Below are 25,057 nucleotides of genomic sequence, written 5' to 3' on the forward strand. Positions count from 1 at the left end.
TTTTTTGAACAAAGGAGCGGAGTATTTCCTAGGGCAACTCAATAAAGTGCAGCACAACCTCCAATGCACAGAGGATTGATTCACCTCTCATCAGAAAATAGACCATTTAATCATTTTCAGTATGACAGGCTCAGTGGAGACCAGACTGGTTTGAAGCTATACAAATCGTAGCCATATCATTTGGTTTACTGCAGACATCCCACCTCTCCCGGAAGTTCCGGGAGTCTCCTGCAAATTAATAGTGGCTCCCTGATGCCCGCAAATTATATACAATGTCCCGGAAACTGATTTTTTTGAGAGTGAGCGTGAGAGAACACGCGAGAGAGCGAGCGCAAGAGCAAGAAAGCAAGCGTGCGAGAGCGAGAGCAAGAAAGCAAGCGCGAGTGAGAGTGACCACGAGTGAGAGAGCACGCGATAGAGAGAGAGCAAGAGCAAGAGCGAGAGAGTTCAAAAAAAAGTCAGAGTGGCAGAGTGTTCCAAAGAAAATGTAAAACGTATGTCACCCCAGACTACACTAAAGTGTACCCCTGCCTAACAGGGGTCAAAAATAATGACAGTGTTGCTGGCTGCACTGTTTGCAACAGTGGCTTTTCTATTGCCCATGGTGGGTTAAGACTGTAACATGTTGAGGTGAGTTTAACAGGTGTCATTCGTTCACTAGCATAGCTCACGTTATTTAAACTAGCTGGCTAGCTGCTAAGGAGCTACTCTATCGCAGACATCCCACCTCTCCCGGAAGTTCCGGGAGTCTCCCACAAATTGATGGTGCTACCTCCCTGAAATGAGTTTTTGCAGGGTGGGATGTCTGTTACTGAATGAGCAAACATCTTGCAGATGTTGAAAAAATACAAGTTTATCCATTTGATAGGAAGATTAGAGAGCAGAGTATTGTTGAGAGCAGGAGTGAGGCTGCATTGCAGTGGGAAATAAAAGCCAGATACAGATCTACCAAATAATTCAGAATACAAATGAAATCATAAGTTTTATTGCAAATGGGATGGCATATAAAAGTATGGAAATCTTATTACTGTAAAAGATCTTGGTGAGATCATTCTTGGTTACTATGTAGAAGAATGAGAGGAGATCTTATAGAAGCATATAAAATTATGAAAGGGATAGATAAGACAGAGGCAGGAAAGTTACTTCCACTGGTAGGTGAGAATAGAACTAGGAGGCATAACCTCATGATTTGGGAAGTAGATCTCGGATGGAAATGAGGAGGAACTGCTTTTCCCAGAAGGTGGTGAATCTGTGGAATTCTCTGCCCAATGAAGCAGTGGGGACTACCTCAGAAAATATATTTAAGACAAGGTTGGATAGTTTTTTATGTAGTAGGGGAACTAAGGGTTATGGGGAAAAGGCAGGTAGGAGATGAGTCCATGGCCAGATCAGCCTTGGCCTACTTCTGCTCCTATTTCCTATTTCTTATTTAGTGTTTCGGTTTCCGTATTTAGAGATGGAGGCAGTTCAGAAAGGCCACAAGGCTGATGCCAAAGATGACAAGGTTGTCTTATGAGATTGAATAGATTGGACCAGTACTTATCAGAACTGAGCAAGATGAACATAGAAATTTACAGCACATTACAGGTCCTTCGGCCCACAATGTTGTGCCAACCATGTAACCTACTCTAGAGACTGCCTAGAATTTCCCTACCACATAGCCCCCTATTTTTCTAAGCTCCATGTACCTCCATATTACTTCTAGGATTGAAGTATACTAACTGGAATTTAGAAGAAATCTGAGGTAATTTTACAGAAAGATTAAAAAAAAAAGAGACTATTTTTTTCTACTTATGGTCTTGGGATAAATGGTCTTTCTCTGAAATGTTGATTGTTTATTTCCTTCCATAGATACTCCCTGAATTTGCTGAGCTCCTCTACCATTGTTCGTGCGTGTGTGTGTGTGTGTGTTGGTCAAGATTTTCAGCATGTGGAGAATCTCTTGTGTCTATGGTCTTAGAATAGGTCATAGGCTATTTAGAACTTTAAACAAAATCTTTAAAAGGATTGTAAATCTTTGGAATGCTTTCCCTCAAAATGTATGTATACTGGATTATAAACAAGGTCTGCATTGCCTGCTCCTGCTCTTAATAGTTGTAATAGTTGCAACCTGTTTTACTACTTTAGTTGTGTGATCTGTCTACGTCTGAAGCTAGACACTCAAATCGGTGGATCAGCAATTTTCTTGAAGCAAGATTACTAATTTAGTAGCATGTGCAAAGAATTGAGATGATATCATAAAGAAAGCGAGCAAGTTAGTGGAAAATAGGCAAATGTTTAATTTTGCTTTACTTATGCACTGTCCTTTACATCCACATATAATCAACTTGATCAGCAGAATTGATTCAACTTTCTTGGCCTTTGAGGATTTTCATCACTTGCATCTATTTTGTGTAAGTGTGCACACACCACATCAACGCCTTGATCATGTGTGGCAGCAGCCATTGCTGAGTTCTTCATTATCTGATATCTTATCTGGTATAGTGAGTGATTTGGAAGACATCCATTTTGAGCTTTCATTCAATCAGTGGTAAGTATCTGATTCTGTCCGTACTTTTCCTCTTGCTCAATTGAATTTTGGTCTAAAATTGATTAGCCTAACTAAATATAATGAAATTTACCAAGGGGTTAGTAATATTTAAGCATGACCCATACAAGTTGTCCATTTTGAAAAGTAATGAAATCTAGGAAAATATTATTTAAAGAGTTTGAGGTACCAATTTTTAAAAAGCCTCAGGCTCTGTGGTCCATATCACATCATTATATATGTAAAAAGTAATGTTTAACAAAGCAACCTTGAGACTATGTAGTAACAAATGCTTCCACAGACAAATCAATTGATACACGCTATTCTTCTCGGGTACACAGCTTTGTCCTTGGAAACAGTATTGAACACATGAAATATGTCTTGCACTACGACAAAATCCCTGGAGCTCCTCTTCTTAACCATTGAAAACCTAAAATTATCTCCTAACTCTCAGCAACTCTTTATTTTTAAACTTCAGTAATATTCACTTCTATGCAGTGGTCAAGGCAAGTTTGTTTCCAATTTTGTATTGTCGAGTCTTCCTGCAGAGGGAAACCATTGAATTTTTGGAATGCCAAATTTATTTTCATACCTCTGCAATTCCCCAATAGCTAACAATTTAGTCTCTTTGTGCAGACGTCCAATTATGAATTGAAAGTTCCAACGAAATCTGATTTCATTAAGCCTTTAGGTGGAAACGTGCTTCACTTGTAGTCAATATTTTGTTCTATTCAGTGATACAAATTACTGAAATTGATTCTCTTCCAGATGAGTGGTGATCGTATTGAAACAGGTAGAATATTGAGGTGGCTCGACAGTGTAGATAGTGGAAGGGAAAGCTGGGACCATTATCAACATGAGACATCAGTTTCGCTGCTCTCTCTGTGAGAGCTGTGTGACATACCATGCAATATCAGCACTTTCTGACAATTTAGCACAGAGAAACAGGAAATGCTGAATACGTCAGGCCGCTTCTGTGGGAAGAGAAAGAGCTAACATTTCAATACGGAGGTGCTTTGTCAGACATTTCCATGTTTACTGTCAATAGAACAGCATGTATTGTGCTAACCTTTTAATCTACTGCTCTATCAATATAACCACTCCCTCCCACATAACCATCCATTTTCCTTACATCCATGTGCATATCTAAGAATCTCTTAAGTGTCCCTAGTGTATCAGCCTCAACCACCACCCTGGCAAAGCACGTAGACTCTCATCACCCCTAGACTTTCTTCCACTAATCTTAAAAGGATGTCCTCTGATATTTGCCTTTTCCACCCTAGGAAAAAGGTGCTGTCTGTCCACTCCATCTATGCCTCTCATAATCTTATACACCTCTATCAAGTCACTTCTCATCCTCTTCACTGCAAATGGAAAAGCCCCAGCTCACCCAAACTCCCCTCATAAAACACGTTCTCTAATCCAGGCAGCATCCTGGTAAATCTGCTCTGCGCCCTCGCTCAACCTTCCACATCCTTCCTATAATGAGTTGGCCAGATCTAAACGCAATACTCCAAGTGTGGTCTGACCAGAGCTGATCATGGCTCTTGAACTGAATTCCCTTACAAATGAAGGCCAACGCACTATATAGCTTCTTAACTATCCTATCATTTTGCATAGCAACTTTGAAGAATAAATGGACTTGGACTCCAAGATTCCTCTGTTCTTTCACACCGCTAAAAATTCTGCCATTCACCTGGTACTCTACCTTCAAGTTCAACCTTCCAAAGTAAGTTACAGTACTTCACACTCTCTTCATCCTATCTACGTTCCATTGTGACCACGATCTTCTACACGATCAACAACACCACCAACTTTTGTGTCGTTTGCGATTCCAGCAGGAAGCTCAAGATTAGGATATTAGGGAGAAAGTAGATCAGTAGTATAACCTTTCCAAGATCCTGAGTTGGATGACTAGTCGTTTTGGTCAAGCAGAAGCTTCAGAACATCAATGAATCAGAACTTTCACAATTTGTAGAGTTAAAGCCCTGCTAAGTCCCCCGTGTCAATGTGTATTTGATGTTGTACCTTTGAAGCCTTGCCTCATATAACTCCATCTCTCTTCTAATAAAGGCAAGCATGCCTTTACCATCATATCAACCTGTGCTGTCTCGTTCAGAGAACAAAGGACCTGCACCCCAAGATCCCTCGACATCAGCACAGTTCAGGGTCCTGCCATTGACCGTACACTGTTCATTGGGCCTTTTGAGCTTATGCTGTCCTGGGTTCCACAGGGACTACACTTAATTTCAATGTCAGATTGTATTTGTATTGTATTTGCATTGGTATTTATTTTATTTCTTACATCCAAGGAAGTGAAAATCTTTATGTTGCATCTCTGTTGCAATGTACAAGCAGTAAGAAGGGGAATTGTGGGAGGATATTGACCAGTCACTAAAATTGTAAACATAACTGGTTTGTATACATGTATGTAGTCAGATATGCAATCTGATCAATATGTATTGATAAATCATGATGGCCTGATGAAAGAAGCTGTCCCATAGCCTGTTGGTCCTGGTCTTAGTGCTGTGGTACCATTTGCCAGATGGTAGCAGCTGAAACAGTTTGTGGTTGGGGTGACTGGAGTTCCTGATGATCCTCTGGGCCCTTACTATGCACCTGCTGATGAAAATATCCTGAACAGAGGAAAGTCAGAGAAAACATAAATACTTTGTGCACATCCACGGGCACCTAAGACTTTTGCACAGGACTGTACTCATCAACGTGGAGTGGAGAGTGAGTTTGTAAATCTGGCAGGAGCGAAGGATGTTTTGGAATGGCGAGGGAGGGTGGAGCACTGCAGGAGGGGTGTGGGACAGACGGTAGGGAAAGAGTACCTCGGGGCTGGGGGTGTGGTGTGGGTGCAGACACACCCAGCCCTGAGACACCGGGCAAGGTCATTTGATTCCAAACAATTGGTTTATTGATCATCACAGAATATCCCTCTGGAGCTTCCCGCTCCCTTTCCCTTTTCCCAAACATGATTCCCTCTCTCTGCCCCTTTCAGACTCCCAGTCCGCAATAGAAACTTATATCAAAATCAGGTTTATCATTACTCACATATATCAAGAAACGTGTTTTCTTTTGTGTGGCAGCGGAACAGTGCAATACATAAAATCCTGACATAGCTATGTATATGTGCCAGAGAGTATTGCACAGTACTTTAGATGGGCTCAGGCTGATAGGTAGACAACACTACAGGTGGAAATTTGGCCTTTGGAAAACCTGACTATATTCTTAAGTTTGTAAACATGAGGAATTCTGCAGATGCTGGAAATTCAAGCAACACACATCAAAGTTGCTGGTGAACGCAGCAGGCCAGGCAGCATCTCTAAGAACATCGGCCCGAGACGTCGACTGTACCTCTTCCTAGAGATGCTGCCTTGCCTGCTGCATTCACCAGCAACTTTGATGTGTGTTGCTTATATTCTTAAGTTCCTGTATATTCACCTTGCAGGACTTAGTCTGGTTAGTTTCTCCTGACAAAATTATGTTTTAGAATCGATAGGAAATTCATTGGCAGCCCACAGCCATCTGAAACATAAAATAGAAAGGAATCCATTAGTCCCAACAAGAAAATGTAACTGGTATCTCAGCATTTATTCAGAAAAAGACACCATTTGTATCTGAGCTAATCCTTTTGAAAGTGCTCACCAATTATCCACACTTTTATGCATTTCCACAGCCTTGCGTACAACTCTTTAAATGTGGTTTATTGCCTTTCTGCCACAGTTTATTCCTATAAACTCTGTCAAAGCCAATCACACAATCTCATTCACAAAATACAGAAAATATAGACCATTTATAGAATTTTCATTTCATGGATGAAAATCCCTGAGGCATGGAACAACTGAAATAATGAATTGTAACTTCTGTAAATTGAACTCTTTCAAAGGGCAATTCTTTACCCCCTTAAGTAACATGCATTTAGCTGTGTATCGTTAGATATGCACATTGGGTCTCACGTTCTTTGACTATCCGAGATTTCATATCACTCAGCTTTCAGAATGTTACATTGTTTAAACTTATGAAACATCTTTCACAGTCATTGAATGGTAGTCTTCTCATCTTTTGGTCCGTGCGTGAACTCAGCTGACCTTGACAAGATGTAACAGTAAAAATATTTGTCCTGCAGCATTTTGTGGTTGGGCAGGAGGATGGAAAAATTAGAAATAATTAACAACTGATAAGTGTGTGGCAGGTAGTAAACAAAATGTTTACTTCTGAGAAAAACACTTCATGTACGCAGAAAGGACAGTTTTTGGAGGGAGAGGATGTGTCAGGCAAATAGTGGAAACTGAGCACAGAACACAGCTCCATCGTTTCCATTGTTTTACTATCATAATTTCATTTCCTTATGGGAAACTCCAAGGTCTCAAGTGAATATTGTGTTCTAGCACCCAATATCATCGTACTTTTTAAAGAGAGAAAAAGTTTTTGCTTTCAGCAACACAAGAAAATCTGCAGATGCTGGATATCCAAAGCAACATACACAAACTGCTGGAGGAACTCAGCAGGCCGGGCAGCATCTACAGAGACGAGTGAACATTCAACACTTTGGGCCGGGACCCTTCATCAGGACTGGAAAGGAAGTCAGGGTAAGAAGGTGGGGGGAGGGGAGGAAGAAGTACAAGGTGGTAGGTGATAGGTGAAACTGGGAGAGGGAGAGGGTTGAAGTAAAGAGCCGTGAAGTTGATTGATGGAAGAGATAAAAGGCTGGAGAAGGGGGAACCTGATGTAACACTTGGCTCGATCAACTCATGTTCGTCTGGGGGGAGCTGCCGTCTGCCCGCCAAACTGTGTCTCACGTTTGCGTAGATGCTGTGTAATGCACTCCGGTACGCACCCACAATGTAAAACATCAGACAGTACACAATATGCGATTAAATAATTATACTCCATAACTCTTTTTTGGTGATGTGGTTAGTAGAAAAGCAAAATAGTTAAGAAAAAGGCGCCACTGCAGTTAATTTTAATCAGTCAGTGCACAAGTAAATTTGTTGGAGCTCACGGAACCAGGTTTCCATTGGTTAGTTCCCCATTATCTGTAGTTATAACCCAAACATCGCAGCTACAGAGAAATATTACCTCATCCGTTAACATTACAGAGAAGTCATTTTATTATAACACTCCAGAGAAGCCATTTTATTATTAGCAGTTAACATCACTGAAAATCCCCCTACATTCTCCTCCACTGAATTTAGTCATGCCCTCATGACGCTCAGATAATTTGCCAACCCTTCCTGCAAAACACAGAGCCTAATCCAAGTGCAGAAAGCAGTGACATAGCTCCCCAAAACAGTAGAGATCACACGTTGTTCCCCAGGCACTACACAGGCCAACCTATCCGGGGGCGGGGGGGGGGTTCCTTATTCTCTGAGACCTCCATACCCCCTCTTCTAACTCTTCCGGCTCAGACACTACTAGGGACACTTTGGGGCTACCTGGCGAAACCGCTGGTGATCTGTCACTCAAACCCCTCTGCAACTCGGAGCCCCCTGCCTCAGGTTCAGGCCTCCCTCCCTCTCCTTCAGAGTCCTGCTGCACTCCCTGTTGCCCACCAATAGCCCCCCTCACCTCGCCTGACTCAGTGGGAGAAGGGCCAGGAGTCTCTTCCTCCATCACGGGGGAGTTAGCGAATGGCAGCACGTACCACTCATTCGAATCATCATCCTCCGAGTCAGTATTCCTCACAGGGGCTGGGCCCGGCCCAGTCTCTTCCAGGGTGGGCTCTTCCGTCACCCCGTGTGCTCACAGAGTCCTCGTACCAGGTGTAGGCCCCAAGTCGGGCTCTCGGTCTACCCGCACCTCTTGTCCCGGGGGCAACAGGTGGTTCCGATGGAGAATCTTGACAGGTCCCTTCCCCTCCTCTGGTCTCACCCGGAAAACTGGTAGGTTTGGCATCTGACCCTCCACCACATAGTGTGTGGCCGCCCAGGGGTCAGCCAACTTGTGCTTTCCAAGTACTGTAGTCCCAAATTCCTTATGAGGACTCGGTCTCCTGGGGGGAGTTGGGAGAACTTCACTTTCTGGTCATACCTCCTCTTACTTCCTCAATTCTGCTTGGCGGCCGCGATCCCAGCCAATTCATAAACCCTTTTCAGCTCTCTCCTCATATCAGACACATACTTCAGATAAGGCTTCGGCCGTACGCCACCCGTGTCGGTCCCGAAACAGAGGTCAAAGGGCAACCTCGCCTCGCGCCCAAACATCAGATAACAGGGCAAATACGCAGTAGCTTCATTGTGTGTACAGCTGTAACAGTGAACCAGATGCCCAATATGTTGACTCCAACTGCTCTTCATACTGATCTCCAGGGTCCCGAGCATGTCCAGCAAGGTCTGATTAAACCTCGCAGGCTGAGGATCGCCCTGCGGGTGATAAGGCATGGTCCTGGGTTTCTCAATTCCCAGCAGGCCCAGTAACTCATAGATGAGTCTGCTCTCGAAGTCCCGTCCCTGATCGCTATGTATCCACCAGGGAAGGCCATAATAAATGAAATACTTCTCCCATAGCACTTTTGCCAGCGTAGTTGCCCTCTGGTCCTTGGTAGGAAAAGCCTGAGCATATCTAGTAGCGGTCTGTGATGACTAAGACATTCGCCGTGTTGCTGGTGTCGGGTTCTATGGACAGGAAATCCATACACACCAGGTCCAGGGGCCCTGAACTCTGCAAGTGGGACAGAGGAGCGGCCTGCACAAGCAGTGTCTTCCGGCGTATGCAGCGAATGCACGACTTGCAGTACTCTTCAACCTCCGACTTCGTTCTGGGCCAGTAAAACCTGTCTTTGAGCAATCCATAGGTCTTCTCCACCCCCAAATCATGCAATTTCTTCATCGCAATCTTCCGATACTTCTCAGGCAGGACCAACTGCCAACACTGAGGTCAGTCCAGGGGTGATGTGACCCGTTATAAAATTTGGTTCTTCAACTTCAACCGAGGCCATTCTCTCAGTAATGGTAGCACCGAAGCGGGTTTCATCTTCTCTGCCCGCGCCATATCCCCCTTTTCCACTGCGTACCAAATGGTGCCAATGCCCGGTCATCACGCTGAGCAGCGGCCTCTTCCCCTGGACTCAATTCTGGCAGCTGCCCAGTCCTCATAGCAGTCAGGTTACAGTAAACTGTGGGTAGGGCGTCATCAGAAGCCCCCAATGGGTCCACTGCATGATCCGGCCTCTTCTTCTTCTCGGCCTTCATGGTGATAGCAAACTAGAGGCAGGAACGCTCTCCCACTCCTCGTCCATGTCCAGTCCCTCATGCATCCATCAGGACAAAGCATCTGCATCGACGTTCCAGCTCCCCGGCCGGTACTTCAGGCTGAAATCATATGCAGACAAGGCTGCCAACCACCGATGGCCTGTGGCATCCAGTTTTGCCGAGGTCAGGATGTAAGTGAGCGGGTTGCTGTCCATCCACACCTCAAACTTGGCCCCGTAGAGATAGTCTCTCAGCTTATCCGCCACCGCCCATTTCAACGCCAGAAATTCCAACTTGTGGGTGGGATAGTTTCTCTCCGAGGGCGACAAACTCTGGCTTATAAACGCCACCAGCCTCAACCCAGTGCCCTAATCCTGATACAGGATGCCCCCTAACCCCTCTTGGCTGGCATTGGTGTGCAGTACAAAGGACAATTGGGGGTCCGCAAAAGCCAGCACTGGTGCCTGGGTCAGCAACTCTTTCAGCGATTTCAACGCCTCCTCACATTTTGCATCCCACCTCTGTCCGAAGGGCTCTGCCGGGTTGAGATATTCTCCAACCTCCCGTCTCCTTTTCCCTTTCCTTTTCTTCCCCAAGGGAGGGTAACCTTTGGCGTAGCCCTTCACAAATCTCCGATAATAACCGTAGAACCTCAAGAACGAGCGCAGAGCGCTCATGGTCTAGGACTTCGGCCATGTGGTCACCGCTTCTATTTTAGCTGAGTCTGTAGCTACTCCAGTCTGTGAGATTATGTGCCCAACCTAGCTAACAGACGTCTTGCAGAACTGGCACTTGTCCAAGGAAAGTTTTAACCCTTCCTCCTTCAGTCGGTTTAGCACCTTCAGTAGCCTCGCTTCGTGTTCTTCCAAGGTGGGTCCAAATACACCAACACTTCAAGCAAGTTCGTATCCCCCACTGTCTTCTCCATGACCCTCTGGAAGGTGGTAGGGGCTCCTGATATGCCCTGGGGCATCCTTTCGAACTGGAAAAATCCCAGAGGGCATATAAGTGCCGTCTTCTCTTTACTGGCCTCACTCATTGGGATCTGGTAATATCCACTCCTCAAGTCCAGCACACTAAACTACTTCACCCCGCTCAGACAGGCCAACGCGTCTTCGACCCTTGGGACCGTATACTGGTCAGGGATGGTGCACCTGTTCAGAGTCCTATAGTCCACACACATACGTACGTTTCTGTTTTTCTTCCAGGCCACTACTATTGGGGATGCATAAGGCTTTGACTGGGTGCACCACACAGTCCCTTGTTCAAATTCAGTATCCGGCCCAGTGCAGCCCCGCACATCTTCAAAAGCGGCTCAAAACAGTGGGTGCACAGTCAGGTTCCCCAAAATGTTCCTGCCTGCCTTCTCTTTACGGGCCCCCATGAGCCTCCGCACCAGAATTGAAGCACCCCCTGTCTCAGCCGGGTCTGGACAAACCAGCACTAACGTCTCCAGAACTTCGCACACTCCCACATAGACTTCTGAAAACTCCAGTCTCACTGACAAATACCCATCATACGAATAATCACCAACACTGATGGCCCAAATCTCCAGCGCACTGAATGGGGTCAAGGGCAAATGCTTTAAATACTGGTTGTAAAACGAACGGTATAGTAACATGACCTGCGACCTGGTGTCGAGTAGGGCTTTAGCATAGATTCCCTCTATCCGTAGCGACACGCTGGAGCGGGGTCCCACTAATCCTTCTGGAATTGGGTCTTTTGCTTTCGGGGGTTCCTTGGTACATCGCTGGGAACATGTTCCCCCAGAGACACCAGGCCGTTCCCTCACTGGATCTCCTCTAAGTTTCCCGACACCTCTCCCTGCTTGGATGCCCGGGGAGTCACCCGCTGAGGGGCTCCCTGCTGCTCACATTCCCGCCGGAAGTGTCCCTCTTTCCCACAGTTATAGCACGCGCTACCAGCCGCCCCTCTTCTCGCGGTTCCCCCCTGCCAATCGCAGCCCTCTGCGTGGTCCGTCCCCTGAGGGGGGGCCCTCCCTACAAGTCCTTTCATACGAAGGGTCCACACCCACTCTGAACCCCCGCGACTTCTCATTTCTCAGCTCTGCCACCACCTCCTTTACCAGTTCCCGGTGGAGCTGGCTCCGATCACTTCACCACAAGGGGCTACAACTGAGGATTGTACCCTGCTGACAAGTCCTCCCCCAGCCCCAACACGTTCTCATCCCCCCGCACCTCTCTGATCAGCTGAATGAACGATGGAGGGGGGCATGTTTTATAGGACTGCCAGAGACTCCAAGCAATCCTGTCCTCAGCCTGGGCACCTCTAGTTACCTGGTCCATCCTTAACTGATCCACCTCAGCTGCCCGAACGACCCCCCCCGGAGCCGCAGCCCATTTAGTCTAGTCGAGAAAGGTACGTGGATAGCTTCTCACCCTTCTCCTGACGTGCATTTTTAAACTCCCCGAGGAGCTCCCAGTCAACCCAAAAGCACTTTCCAAGGCCTCCGGATATTCATCAAGGGACGTTTGCTCTACCCATGTCCCATAATCCTCTACACCTTTGGGGGTGGGCGTTATCCCAGAGAAAATTCTTATCTTCTGGTGGGGCCCCTCTGCCTTTCTCGCCAGGGAGGTAATGGCAGATGCCAACTCAGAACTCTCGCCTTTTGCTAGGGGACGGAAACTAATCAAGTTTTCCAAATCTGACCGCTCTTTCCCCTCATCCCTCAGTAACGAGAGAATTCGTTCCCTAAGATCTCCGCCCTCATCCGCTGGCAACTCCGCTCGCTGAGCTCCGGCCCCTCCCTCCCTGACAGTTTTCAGACACCATGGTCCCGCCTCCCCTGGGATGCCAATAAGCTCTGGCAACTCCGCCCCTCGTACGTCCATGCTTGTCTGCACCAGCACTAGGTCTGTTCTCGTCTCAAAATCAAATTTGCGCAATACGATTTCAACTTTGTCAACAGCTTTAACCATACTCAAACCTCGAAGTAACACTTCATCTGGGGTATGAACCTCTACCCCACTCAACACGCACGCATTACTCACTGGCAAACTTTCAGCCCGGCACCAGCGCTAAAATGCGGCTGTCACCATAGCAACACTACTTTAAACAGGGCGATCACACAGCATCCACAGAATCCAATCCCGGACGAGCCCCCACAAATGTAACACCTGGCTCGATCAACTCACATTCTTCTAGGGGAAGCTGCCATCTGCCCGCCAAACTGTGTCTAATGTTTGTGTAGATGCTGTGTAATGCGCTCTAGTACAAACCCATGATGTAAAACAGCAGACAGTACACAATATGCGATTAAATGATTACACTTTATAACTCTTATTTGGTGATGTGGTTAGTAGAAAAGCAAAATAGTAAGGAAAAAGGTGCCACAGCAGTTAATTTTAATCAGTCTGTGCACAAGTAGATTTGTTGGAGCTCAAGGAACCAGGTCTCCTTCCCACCAATCGATCTTCTCTGAACTCCGTCGACCCTCAGCTGGGACCACCCCTGGTGATCTGCCAGAGCGCTCCACACGCGTCCTTCCTCTTCTCCTCGACTAAAAGCCCGTGCACTAACTCTGGTTACCACAGATACAAGATAGAATAACATGACTTCCATTGGTTAGTTCCCCGTTATCTGTAGTTATAACCCAAACATCGCAGCTACGGAGAAACATTACCTCATCAGTTAACATTACAGAGAAGCCATTTCGTTATAACACTACAGAGAAGCCGTTTTATTATCAACAGTTAACAATACTGAGAACGCCCCCCCACACTGATAGGAGGGGATAGAGGACCATGGAAGGAAGGGAAGGGGGAGGAGCACCAGAGGGAGGTGATAGGTAAGTAAGGAGATAAGGTGAGAGGGGGAAATGAGAGTGGGGAGTGGAGAAGGAGAGGACGGTGCGAAATTACTGGAAGTTCAAGAAATCAATGTTCATGCCATCAGGTTGGAGGCTACCCAGATGGAATATAAGGAGTTGCTTCTCCAACCTGAGTGTGGCTTCATCTTTGTGGACTGATATGTTGGAGTGGAAACAGGAAGTAGAACTGAAATCGGTGGCCACCTGGAAATTCTGCTTTTTCTGGTGGATAGAGCGAAGGTGCTCGGCGAAGTGGTCTCCCAATCTGCGTTGGAGGGGATCCCACCAGACTCACAGCTGGAGCGTTGCCTCACCTGGAAGGACCGTTTGTGGCCCTGAATGGGGGTGAGGGCGGAGATGGAGGGGCAGGTCTAGCACTTGTTCTGCGTGCAAGGATAAGTGCCAGGAGGAAGATCAGTGAGGAGGGGTGAGTGGACAAGGGAATTGCGTGGGGAACGATCCCTGTGGAAAGCAGAACGTGAGGTGGGGGGCGGGGGAAGGGAAAGATGTGTTTGGTGGTGGGATCCTGATGGAGATGCTGTAAGTTATGGAGAATTATGTACTGGATGTGGAGGCTTGTGGGGTTGTGGGTGAGGACAAGAGGAATCCTATCCCTGTAGGGCAGCGGGAGGATGGGGTGAGGGCAGACGGGCATGAAATGCAAGACGTGGGTGAGGGTAGCATTGATGATGGAGGAAGGCAAGCCCCTTTCTTTGAAGGAGGGCATCTCAGTTGTTCTGGAATGAAAAGAGCAGATACGGCAGAGATGGAGGAGCTGAGAAAAGGAGAAAAGATTATCTTCGTCTGTCAGACGTACATTAATACATGGAGTGAAATGAGTTGTTTGTGTCAAATCAAATTGCTGTGATTGTGCTGGGCAGTCCATGAGTGTCACCATGTTTCCCTCGCCAACTTAACATAGCCACAGCTCACTAAACCGAACCCTACATCTTTAGAACGTGGGAGGGGACTGAGCACCTGTAGGGAGATCACATGGTCTCAGAGAGAATGTACAAACTCCTCACAGGCAGTGGTGGTAATTGAGCCCTGACCGGTGATTGCGGGCGCCATAATAGTGTTACACTAAGCAGTACGCTTCCATGCCTCCCTTTCTCTGGTCTTAATAATTCACACAAAGAATAAGTTGAGGATCATCTGTCAAACTTTCTTTATTCCCCCCAACTTTATCAGTATTTAGAACATTAGAATGTAGAGCATAGAACAGGACAGCACAGGAACAGGCCATTCGGCCCACAATGTTGTGCTGAACCAGCTAAAAAGCAAATCAAAAACACCTGAACACGACCCACACCATGATGTCCGTATCCCTCCATCTTCCTTACATCCAGGTGCCTATCTAAATGTCTCTGAAAAGCCTCTAATGTATTTACCTCTACCACAACACCAGGCAGCGCGTTCCAGGCATCCACTACTCTCTGAGTAAAAGATTTTCCCCTCACATTCCCCTTGAACCTATCCCCTCTCACTTGAATACATGCCCTCGGGTTTTAGACAATTCAACCCTAGGAAACAAGATACACGAGGAAATCTGCAGTTGCTGGAAATTCAAGCAACACACACAAAATGCTGGTGGAATGCAGCAGGCCAGGCAGCATCGCTAGGAAGAGGTGCGGTCGATGTTTTGGGCTGAGATCCTTTGTCAGGACTCAGATACTCCCTGTCTACTCTATGCCTCTCATAATCTTGTAAACCTCTATCAGATCTCCCCTCAGTCTCCAGCACTCCAGAGAAACCAACTCAAGTTTATTCAGCCTCTCCTGATAGCATATGCCCTCTAAACCAGGCAGCGCCCTGGTATATCTCTTCTGCGCCCTCTCCAGCTTCAACATCCTTCCTATCCGACAACCAGAACTGTATGCAGTACTACAGATGTGGCCTAACCAGACTTTTATAAAATTGCAACATAGCCCCTCCACATTTGAACTCAGTACCTCGACTAATGAAAGCAAGCACTCCATAAGCCTTCTGAACCACCTCATCAATCTGTGTAGCCACTTTCAAGAAGCTATGAACTTGGATCCCAAGGTTTCTCTGCTCAGCAAGACTTATTGGAGTTTATAATTTTTTATACCTCTAAGGAGTCTTGATCATAAGCGGGCCGAAACTCCTTGAGAGGTGGCAGATCAACTGATGATCCCACTGGTGATAGCACAGGACAGTTAACATCTTAGTCCAAGTGTATTTTTAAACTCTTGCTGTCTTGCAAAACAACAAATTTCACGACAGCACACAAAACTGCTGGAGGAAGACAGGTCGGGCAGTATCTATTGAAAAGAATAAACAGTCGGCGTATCGGGCAGAACCCCTTCTTCAGGACTGAGCTGAATTAAACCTGATACTTAAAAAAAATATTGTAAAACGTAGCTGAAGTGAACTGTGCTAGGTCAATGCCTAAAAAGGTTTTATTTTATTGTCTTCCCGAAGAAAGAGGAGGAGTATTCAGGTATCGTAGAAACCAGCAGACAAAGGAGAAGGAGAATCTCGACTCCGGGACATTCCAGCCGCACACAGCACATTAACGAGAAATCAAGCTGGTGTCACATGGTCTCACACATGACCTGATGTCACGTGAACAAATCCGGTGGGCTCAGCGGATTCCCGTTCACCCAGTTAGCTTTCTCTTACCCCGGGGGCAGCCCCCTACCCCACAAAATTTCCTCACTTTCAGGGCTCGCATATCTCTCCCCCCCCCCGCTCACCCGAGGTGCACCGACCTCTAATATCACTCCCTCCTACCGCCTTCCCAGCTGGCCCATGGGGTCAAGCTTTCTCTTAACCCGAGATGGTAGCTGACATTGGCAGGGTGGAGGGTGGAGGGTGAGGCTTTAGCCTGCAGTCCTGGCGGTTCTGGTCATTGATAAAGTTTGGGAGCAAAGAGCCTAGTGGTGGTAGAGAGCCGCCTGTTTTCCCCGACAGATTAACGCAAATTCTGCGGATTTTTCGGGTAGTGGTTCGTAGAGCACTGCGGACTATGAACGCCCGGCCCCGGCCCCGGCCCCGGCCCCTGGCTGTGGCCGGTCTGTTGTTCGCTGCCGCCGGCACCGGCCTTGTGCTTGTTACTCCGCTCATTGTATAGCCCCAGGTGAAGGCGGTGAGTTTTGCTGTGAGCCTTCTCTCAGTTCGTTTTAAATTCTAGATTTTAATGTCTGTAATCTTATTCAGCTTCTCTCCCCGTGAAAACTCTATACTTACCCGAGTAAGAGTTTGCTGCTCGATGTAGGAATTTAGATTAATGTTCATTTCTGGCTTAATTTGCTTTTATGCTGGCAACGCGAATTGCTCCCGGCATCAGCGCGGTCATTGCATCCTAGGTCTAGGAGGACCAAGTCTGGAGGACTACAATTAGTGGTGTTCCGTAAGGATTTGTGCTGTGGCCTTTGCTGTTTGTAATGTAGATAAATGACCTGGATGGAAATGTAGATGGGTGGGTCAGTGAGTTTGCGGTGATACCAAGATTGGTGGAGTTGTGGATAGTGGGGAAGACTGGCAAAAATACAGCGTGATACAGATCAGTTGTAGATACCGGCTGAGAAATAGCAGATGGAGTTTAACCCAGATAAATGTGAGGTGTCGCACTTCGGTTGGACAAATACAAGGACTCTGCACTGTTCAGAGTAACAGGGCCTTAAAGGTGTTACTGAGCGGGGAGACCTCGGGATCCAAGTTCACACGTCCTTGAAAGTGGCGACAACGGGTGGATAAGGTGGCGAAGCTGGTTTATAGAATGCTTGGTTTTATTAGTCGAGGCATTGAGTTCAGATGTGGCTTGGTTATGTTGCAAACTTGTAAAACTCTGGTTAGGCCACATCTGGAGTATTGTGTGCAGTTCTAGTCACTGTAGGAAGGATGTTGAGGCTTTGGAGAGGGTGCGGAAGAGGTTTATTCAGGATGCTGCCTGGTTTAGAGGGCATGTGCTATCACGAGAGACTGGATAAGCCTGGGTTGTTTTTCTCTGGAGCACCGGACACTGAGGGGAGATCTGATAGAGGTTTACAAGATTATGGGGCATAGAGTGGACAGAGTTGCTGTTTCCCGGGATTGAACTGTTTTAATAGCAGAGGGCAGACAATGACGCTGAGAGGGGGTTGGTTCAAAGGGGATGTGAGAGTCAGTTTTTTTTACTCAATGGTGGATGCGCTGCTGGTGTGATGTAGAGGCGAATATACTAGAGCTTTTAAGAGACGTTTGGATAGGCATGTGGATGTAAGGACGAGTGATATGGACATGCTGTGGGTAGGAGGGATTAGTGTTTGGCTGTTTTTGATTTGTTTTTTTTTTAAAAACTGGTTCGGCACAACATTGTGGGGTGAATAGCTTGTTACTGTGCTGTACTCTATTAACCCCCAGGGTTTGTCAGGTTCGGTATGTACTAGTTAATGGAAAACAATATGAAGTTTACTGAGGCATTGGGACCTCCTGTTTACTCCTTTCTGATGGGCTAGGGTAAATTAAGAGTCAGAAGAGTACAGCACAAAAACAGGCCCTTCGGCCCATATCGTCTGTGCTAAACCGTTTAAACTGCCGACTCCCATTTTAAACGTTGAAATCGAATTTGCATGCACCGCTTGCCTCCACCTACATCTCCTGGCCTGTGGGGGGGCGGGGGGAGGGTTTTTGCCTGGAGTCCTGGGGGTGGGGCCGGTCTGGGCATTGATAAAGTTCGGGAGCGGGAGCCTAGTGACCGTAGTGATCTGAATGTCGTTTCCCCCAATAGGTTAATAGGTTGTTCTCCGGACAGCGATTAGCGGGGCGCTGTGGAAAATGAACGCCGTGAACCGGCCCCGGGCTCTAGCTGTGGCCGGTCTGTTGCTCGTTACCGTCGGCACCGGGCTTCTCCTCGCGATTCCGTACGTTATACAGAGCCAGGTGAAAGCGGTGAGTTTTGCTGTGAGCCCTCTCTCTGTTCGTTTTAAATTCTGGAATTTAATGTCTGTAATCTTATTCAGTTTCTTTCCCGGTGAAAGCGCTATGTTTACCTGAGTAAGAGTTCGCTGCTCGATGTAGGAATTTGGATGAGTGTTCACTTCTGGTTTAATTTGCTTTTATGCTGGCAACGCGAATTGCTCCCGGCATCAGCGCAGTCATTGTGTGCTAAGTCTAGGAGGACCAAGTCTGGAGGACTACAATTAGTGGCGTTCCTTAAGGATCTGTGCTGGGGCTTTTGCTGTTTGTAATGCTGATAAATGACCTGGATGGAAATGTAGATGGGTGGGTCAGTAAGTTTGCGATGATACCAAGATTGGTGGAGTTGTGGATAGTGGGGAAGACTGGCAAAAATACAGCGTGATACAGATCAGTTGTAGATACCGGCTGAGAAATAGCAGATGGAGTTTAACCCAGATAAATGTGAGGTGTCGCACTTCGGTTGGACAAATACAAGGACTCTGCACTGTTCAGAGTAACAGGGCCTTAAAGGTGTTACTGAGCGGGGAGACCTCGGGATCCAAGTTCACACGTCCTTGAAAGTGGCGAAGAAGGTTTATAGCTTTTATTAGTCGAGGCATTGAGTTCAGATGCAGAGGGGTTATGTTGCAAATTTATAAAACTCTGGTTAGGCCACTTCTGGAGTACGGTGTAGAGTCCTGGAGACAAATACATTAGAGGCTTTTAAGATGCTGGGATAGCCACGTGGGTGTAAGGAAGACTGAGGGACATGGACACAGACCAGGGAGGAGGGAGTAGTGTTTGAATGTTTTTGATTTGCGTTTTAGCTGGATCAGCACAGCTTTGTGGGCCGAATGGCCTGTTTCTGTGCTGTACTCTTTAATGTTCTATTTTCTAATTAACCTTCATGGTTTGTGAGCATTGACGTGTGAGGTGAGGGTCTCCGTCGGTCAGAGTTGACGATGGATATTGTGTCCTAGCTGTCTAGATACGCAAGCCTGGACAGTACAATATGGAGAGCAAAGTGTTGCCTGTGTAGCAAGCTCCCCCTCTCCATCTGATGAACCTAAAGGAATGGCAGAGACCGATACAGTTTGGTACCAGCAGCATCGCAGGAGTTGCCAGTCAGCATTGAACTCAACGTAGGACTGCCTTAGAGACTCCAGCTCCAGATTTTTCCCTCGGGGTTTACTCCCAAAGCCTCCCCCATGAGTGGAAGGCAGCGGAGGTTTGAGATCAGAGTTTTCCTCACAGATGAGCTGCCAACCACGGCTAACAGTCCCATCTGCCCCAAGCGATTGTTGTTAAGGTACCAGTAACCGGTCTTTGCCCCTTCAGTAGAAACAGTTCCGTCTGGCTTAGTAGCTAAACTACATGGAGCTGGAGCTGGTTGTCAGAGGCTATTTGAGATGCACACCATTGGGAACATTTAATAGGTAGTGGGAGCTTGTCCCCATTACCACCCCTGGCTATAGCAACTTTAAGGATGTGTACTAGTTAAAGGAAAACAGTATGAAGTTTCCTGAGGCACTGGGAACTCCTGTTTACTCCTTTCTGATGGACTGGGATAAATTAGACCCATAGAAAAGTTCCTCCCAACTATTCCATTGTCCACCTGGCCCAGTGATTCAATCCCCCCCATGGGGTTGTTTCTCTCACCCTGCGATGGCAGCTGATATTTGCAGGGCAGGTGGTGCAGGGAGGGTGAGGTTTTTGCCTGGAGTCCTGGGGGTGGGGCAGGTCTGGGCATGGATAAAGCTTGGGAGCAGGAGCCTAGTGACAGGAGGGAGCTGAATGTCATATCCCCGCTAGATTAACGCAGATTCTGCCGCTTTTCCGGATAGTGGTTAGTGGAGCGCTGTGGAATATGAATGCCTGGTCCCGGCCCCGGGCTCTGACTGTGGCCAGTCTGCCCCTCACTGTCGCTGGTGCCAGGCTTTCCTCGTTACTCCGCTCCTCCTACAGCGCTAGGTGAGGGCGGTGAGCTTTGCTGTCGGGTCTTCTCTCGGTTCATCTTAAGTTCCAGATTTTAATTTGTAATTTTATTCAGCTTCTTTCCCCCCGAAAGCGTTGTGCTTAGTTTCTGTGGGAGTTCGCTGCTTGCTGCGGGTAATTGGTTTAGTTTTCATTTCTGGCTTAACTTGTACTGTCAACGTGAATGCTTCTGGCTTCAATGTGGTCATTGTTTACCAAGTCTAGTTGTTCTGCTACCTAACTTTCCTTATTTTTTATTTTCGCTCTTTGCCATCTCTCCAAGGGTCCGCACAATTTTTCAAAAAAGCCTTCAATAACGCTCGGGGTTTGTGAGTGCCGAACATGTCCCTACCTTAGAAATTACTAGGCTTCCCTATAGCCCTCTATTTTTCTAAGCTCCATGTACCTATTCAAAAGTCTCTTAAAAGACCCTATCGTATCCGCCTCCACCACCGTTGCCGGCAGCCCATTCCACACACTCACCACTCTCTGTGTAAAAAAACTTACCCCTGACATCTCCTCTGTACCTACTCCCCAGCACCTTAAACCGGTGTCCTCTTGTGGCAACCATTTCAGCCCTGTGAAAAAGCCTCTGACTATCCACACGATCAATGCCTCTCATCATCTTATACACCTCTATCAGGTCACCTCTCATTCTCCGTCACTGCAAGGAGAAAAGACCGAGTTCACTCAACCTATTCTCATAAGGTATGCTCCCCAATCCAGGCAACATCTTTGTAAATCTCCTCTGCATCCTTTCTATAGTTTCCATTTCCTTCCTGTAGTGAGGGGACCAGAACTGAGCACAGTACTCCAAGTGGGGTCTGACCAGTGTCCTATATAGCTGCAACTTTACTTCTCGGCTCCTAAACTCAATCCCACGATTGATGAAGACCAATGCACCGTATGCCTTCTTAACCACAGAGTCAACCTGTGCAGCAGCTTTGAGTGTCCTATGGACTCGGACCCCAAAATCCCTCTGATCCTCCACACTGCCAAGAGTCTGACCATTAATACTATATTCTGCCATCATATTTGACCTACCAAAATGAACCACTTCACACTTATCTGGGTTGAACTCCATCTGCCACTTCTCAGCCCAGTTTTGCATCCTATCAATGTCCTGCTGTAACCTCTGATAGCCCTCCACACTATCCACGATACCCCCAACCTTTCTGTCATCAGCAAACTTACTAACCCATCCTCCACTTCCTCATTCAGGTCAATTATAAAAATCACGAAGAGTAAGGGTCCCAGAACAGATCCCTGAGGCACACCACTGGTGACAGACCTCCATGCAGAATATGACCCGTCAACAACCACTCTTTGCCTTCTGTGGGCAAGCCAGTTCTGGATCCACAAAACAATGTCTCCTTGGATCCCATGCCTCCTTACTTTCTCAATAAGCCTTGCATGGGGTACCTTGTCAAATGCCTTGCTAAAATCTATATACACTACATTGATTGCTGAGGCACTGGGAACGCCTGTTTACTTCTTTCTGATGGGCTGGGATAAATTAGTCATAGAGAAGGCCCTTTGGGCTATCTGGTCCGTGCCAAATCATTCAAACTGCCTCCTCCCATCTTAATTGCTGAAATTGAGCTCGCATGCAACACCTGCTTTGGCAGCTCATTCCACACTCTCATAACTCCGAGGGAAGAAGTTCCCTCACCTTTCACCCTTAACCCTTGACCTCTAGTTGTCATTTCGCCCAACTTTGGAAAAAGCCTGTTTGTATTTACCCTTTCTATACCACCCATAATTTTTGTATACCTCCTGTCAAATCTCCCCTCAATCTTCTACACTCTAAAGAATACAGTCCTAGCCTATTCAATCTTTCTCAAAAACTCAGCTCCTCCACACCCCACACCATCCTTGTAAATTTTCTCTGTACTCTTTCAACCTTATTTACATATTTCCTGTAGGTAGGTGACCAAAATACAAACACAATACCCCAAATTAGGCCTCACTGAAGTCTTATACAACTTCAACATAATATCCTATCTCCAGTACTCAGTACTTTGAGTTATGAAGGCCTAGGTGCCTAAACCTTTCTTTAGGACTCCACTTACCTATGGTGCTAATTTCAATGAATTATGGGCCTGTATTCCCAGATCCCACACTCCTTGGTGCCCTACTGTCTAAGACCTACCCTGGCTGGTCCTGCCGAAGTGCAAAGCCTCACACTTGTCTGCATTAAATTCCATCTGCCATTTTTCAGCCCATTTTTCCAGCTGGCCCTGATCCCACTGCAAGCCATTATAGTGATCTTGTCATCTGCAAATTTGTTGATCCAGATAACCACATTATCATCCAGATCATTCATATAGATGACAAACAATAGGGGATCCCTGTGCACTCGTCACAGAACCCAAGTCACAGGCTTCCTGTCAGAGAGGCAACCATCTACTGCCACTCTCTGACTTTTCCCACAAAGCCAATCTCTAATCCAATTTACTACCTCATTTTGAAAACCAAGTGACTGAACTTGACCAACTTCTGATGCGGGTCCTTGTCAAATGCCTTGCTAAGGTCCATGTAGACAACATCCCCAGCCTTGCCTTCATCAGCTTTCCTGGTAACTACTTTGAAAAACTCTGAGATTGGTTAGACATGACCTACCATGCACAAAGCCTTGCTGACGATCACTGATCAATCCATGTCTATCCAAATTCTCATATATCCAGTCCCTTAGAATAAGTTCCAATAATTTTCCCATAACTGATGTCAGGCTTACTGGCCTGTTATTTCTTTGGTTTATTTTTAGAGCCTTTCTTAAACAACAGAACAACATTAGCTATCTTCCAATCCTCTGGTACCTCCTGTCACTAAGGATGATCTAAATCTCTGCTCGGACCCCAGCAACTTCTGCACTTGCCTCCCACAGGGTCTGAGGGAACACCTGAGGATTTATCTCAGGACAGCAAACACCTTCTCCCCTGTATAAGGTCCACAAAGTCAATCCCATTCTCTCACTTCTGTAGACTTTGTGTCCGTCTCCTGAGTAAATACAGATGCAAATAAAGACTCAAGATCTCGTTTGGCTCCCACACATGGATTACCGTTCTGATTTTCCAGAGGACTAATTTTGTACCTTGCAATCCTTTTGCTCTTAACATGTCTGTAGAGTCCCTTGGGAATCTCCTTCAGCTTGTCTACTCATGCAGCCTTTTAGCCCTCTTGATTTCTCCAGCCCCAACACTCGGGATTTCTAACCTATCTGAGCCGGCGTTTAAGTTGTCTGAGCACCTGGGACCTGGGTCCTGATGCAGCGACACACCTGGGCCGCGTAGCCCGAAGTCGTTCCTGATCTCACCAAATCTGCTCGGCGCTTGGAGTGATCTGACCTCACGCCCGGGTTACGTGGGCAGATATCGAAACTCTTCCATATCGACTCCTCTCCAGATCGTTCACTCCAACAGCGACAGTGGTACCAGCTCGGTCTGCGACCCCGTCTCGAACACCTTGGCTTTGTGATGCACCTGCACAGCCCATCCTTCGAATCATCTTCATCTCCACTTCTTCATTGACACCAGCCCCGTAATGAGCCAGTTTCTTTCCCCTCCGCCCATCACTCTTCTCACTGGTTCCCCTTGCCCTTCCCACCCTGCCCCCCCATTTTGTTCTGTGCTCCATCTACAATATTTCCCGTTCAGTTCCGCGTCTGCAGCCCTTCGCCTCCACCTTCACCTCCTGGCTTGTGTCACTATTTCTGTCCGTCCCTCCTCCAACTGCTTTTCACCCCCCCTTTTTTTTTTAAACAAATGCTTGTTACACAAACCTATACAAACATCAGGTGTTTCCAAGAGGGTGAACAAATTCAAATTAAGACATGATTATTACTGTCTATGTATGAGTCATTGATCGTGGGGATAGCCAGAGACTTTTTCCCCAGGGCTGAAATGGCTAACATGAGGGGGCACAGTTTTAAGCTGTCTGGAAGTGGGTACAGAGGGGATGTCAGGGGTGAGTTTTTCACACAGAGTGGTGGGTGTGTGGAATGCACTGCCAGTGACGGTGGTAGAGACGGATACAATAGGCTCTTCTAAGAGACTCTTAGATAGGTACATGGAGCCTTGCAAAAGAGGGCTCTGTGGTAGGGAAATTCCAGGCAGTTTCTAAAGTAGGTTATATGGTTGGCACAACATTGTGGGCTGTAGATTTTTTTTTAAAAGTCAGTTCCTGGGGGAGCCTAGAAATCCCCCACTGTACCCATGTAATTTATTTTTAAATTTAGTTGTCATGAACATGCTATCAAAAGGTTTTGGGGAGCTGTACCTTGTCATTACTAACACCTTTTCTGGGGTAAATTGTGGTCAAGTATCACCGCAGACAGTGAAGAAGCAAGCGAAGGTGAAGCTGATTTGAAGAATGGGCCGTGTGGGTGCATCGCGAAGCTGAGGGGCGGTGTGTTTGAGACGGGGTCGCAGATGGAGCTGGTATCGATACGGAAGAGTTTCGATGTCCGTCCACCTAGCCCGGGTGCGAGGTTGGATCGCTCCAAGTGCTGGGTCGATTTGCTGAGATCAGACACTGCTTCGAGCTGTACGGCCCAATCGTGCTTACACAATTTAAACTCAGGTCCAGATGGACTGGAGGCGTGGGTTGGACTGGTTATGG

General features: G+C 46.9%; 1 protein-coding gene across 8 annotated transcripts in view; it reads left to right on the forward strand.

Annotated features, from left to right (window-relative positions):
- Window positions 1–16,191: 16,191 nt before the first annotated feature.
- Window positions 16,192–25,057, forward strand: part of scarb1 (scavenger receptor class B, member 1) — a 72,801-nt gene continuing 63,935 nt past the window's right edge. Inside the window, exons 1-2 of one of the 8 annotated variants that reach the window (XM_063073990.1) lie at window positions 16,192–16,670; window positions 18,294–18,454. In XM_063073990.1, coding sequence (XP_062930060.1) covers window positions 18,341–18,454 — 114 coding nt within the window. In that variant the 5' untranslated portion in view covers window positions 16,192–16,670; window positions 18,294–18,340. Of the gene's footprint in view, window positions 16,671–16,973; window positions 17,004–17,171; window positions 17,283–17,546; window positions 17,568–17,734; window positions 17,783–18,293; window positions 18,455–25,057 lie in introns of those variants that run through there. The other 7 variants (XR_010021231.1, XM_063073991.1, XM_063073984.1 and 4 more) reach the window with 7 other exon arrangements.

This window comes from Mobula hypostoma, chromosome 21 (assembly GCF_963921235.1).
Source record: "Mobula hypostoma chromosome 21, sMobHyp1.1, whole genome shotgun sequence".
Classification (NCBI taxonomy): Eukaryota; Metazoa; Chordata; class Chondrichthyes; order Myliobatiformes; family Myliobatidae; genus Mobula; species Mobula hypostoma.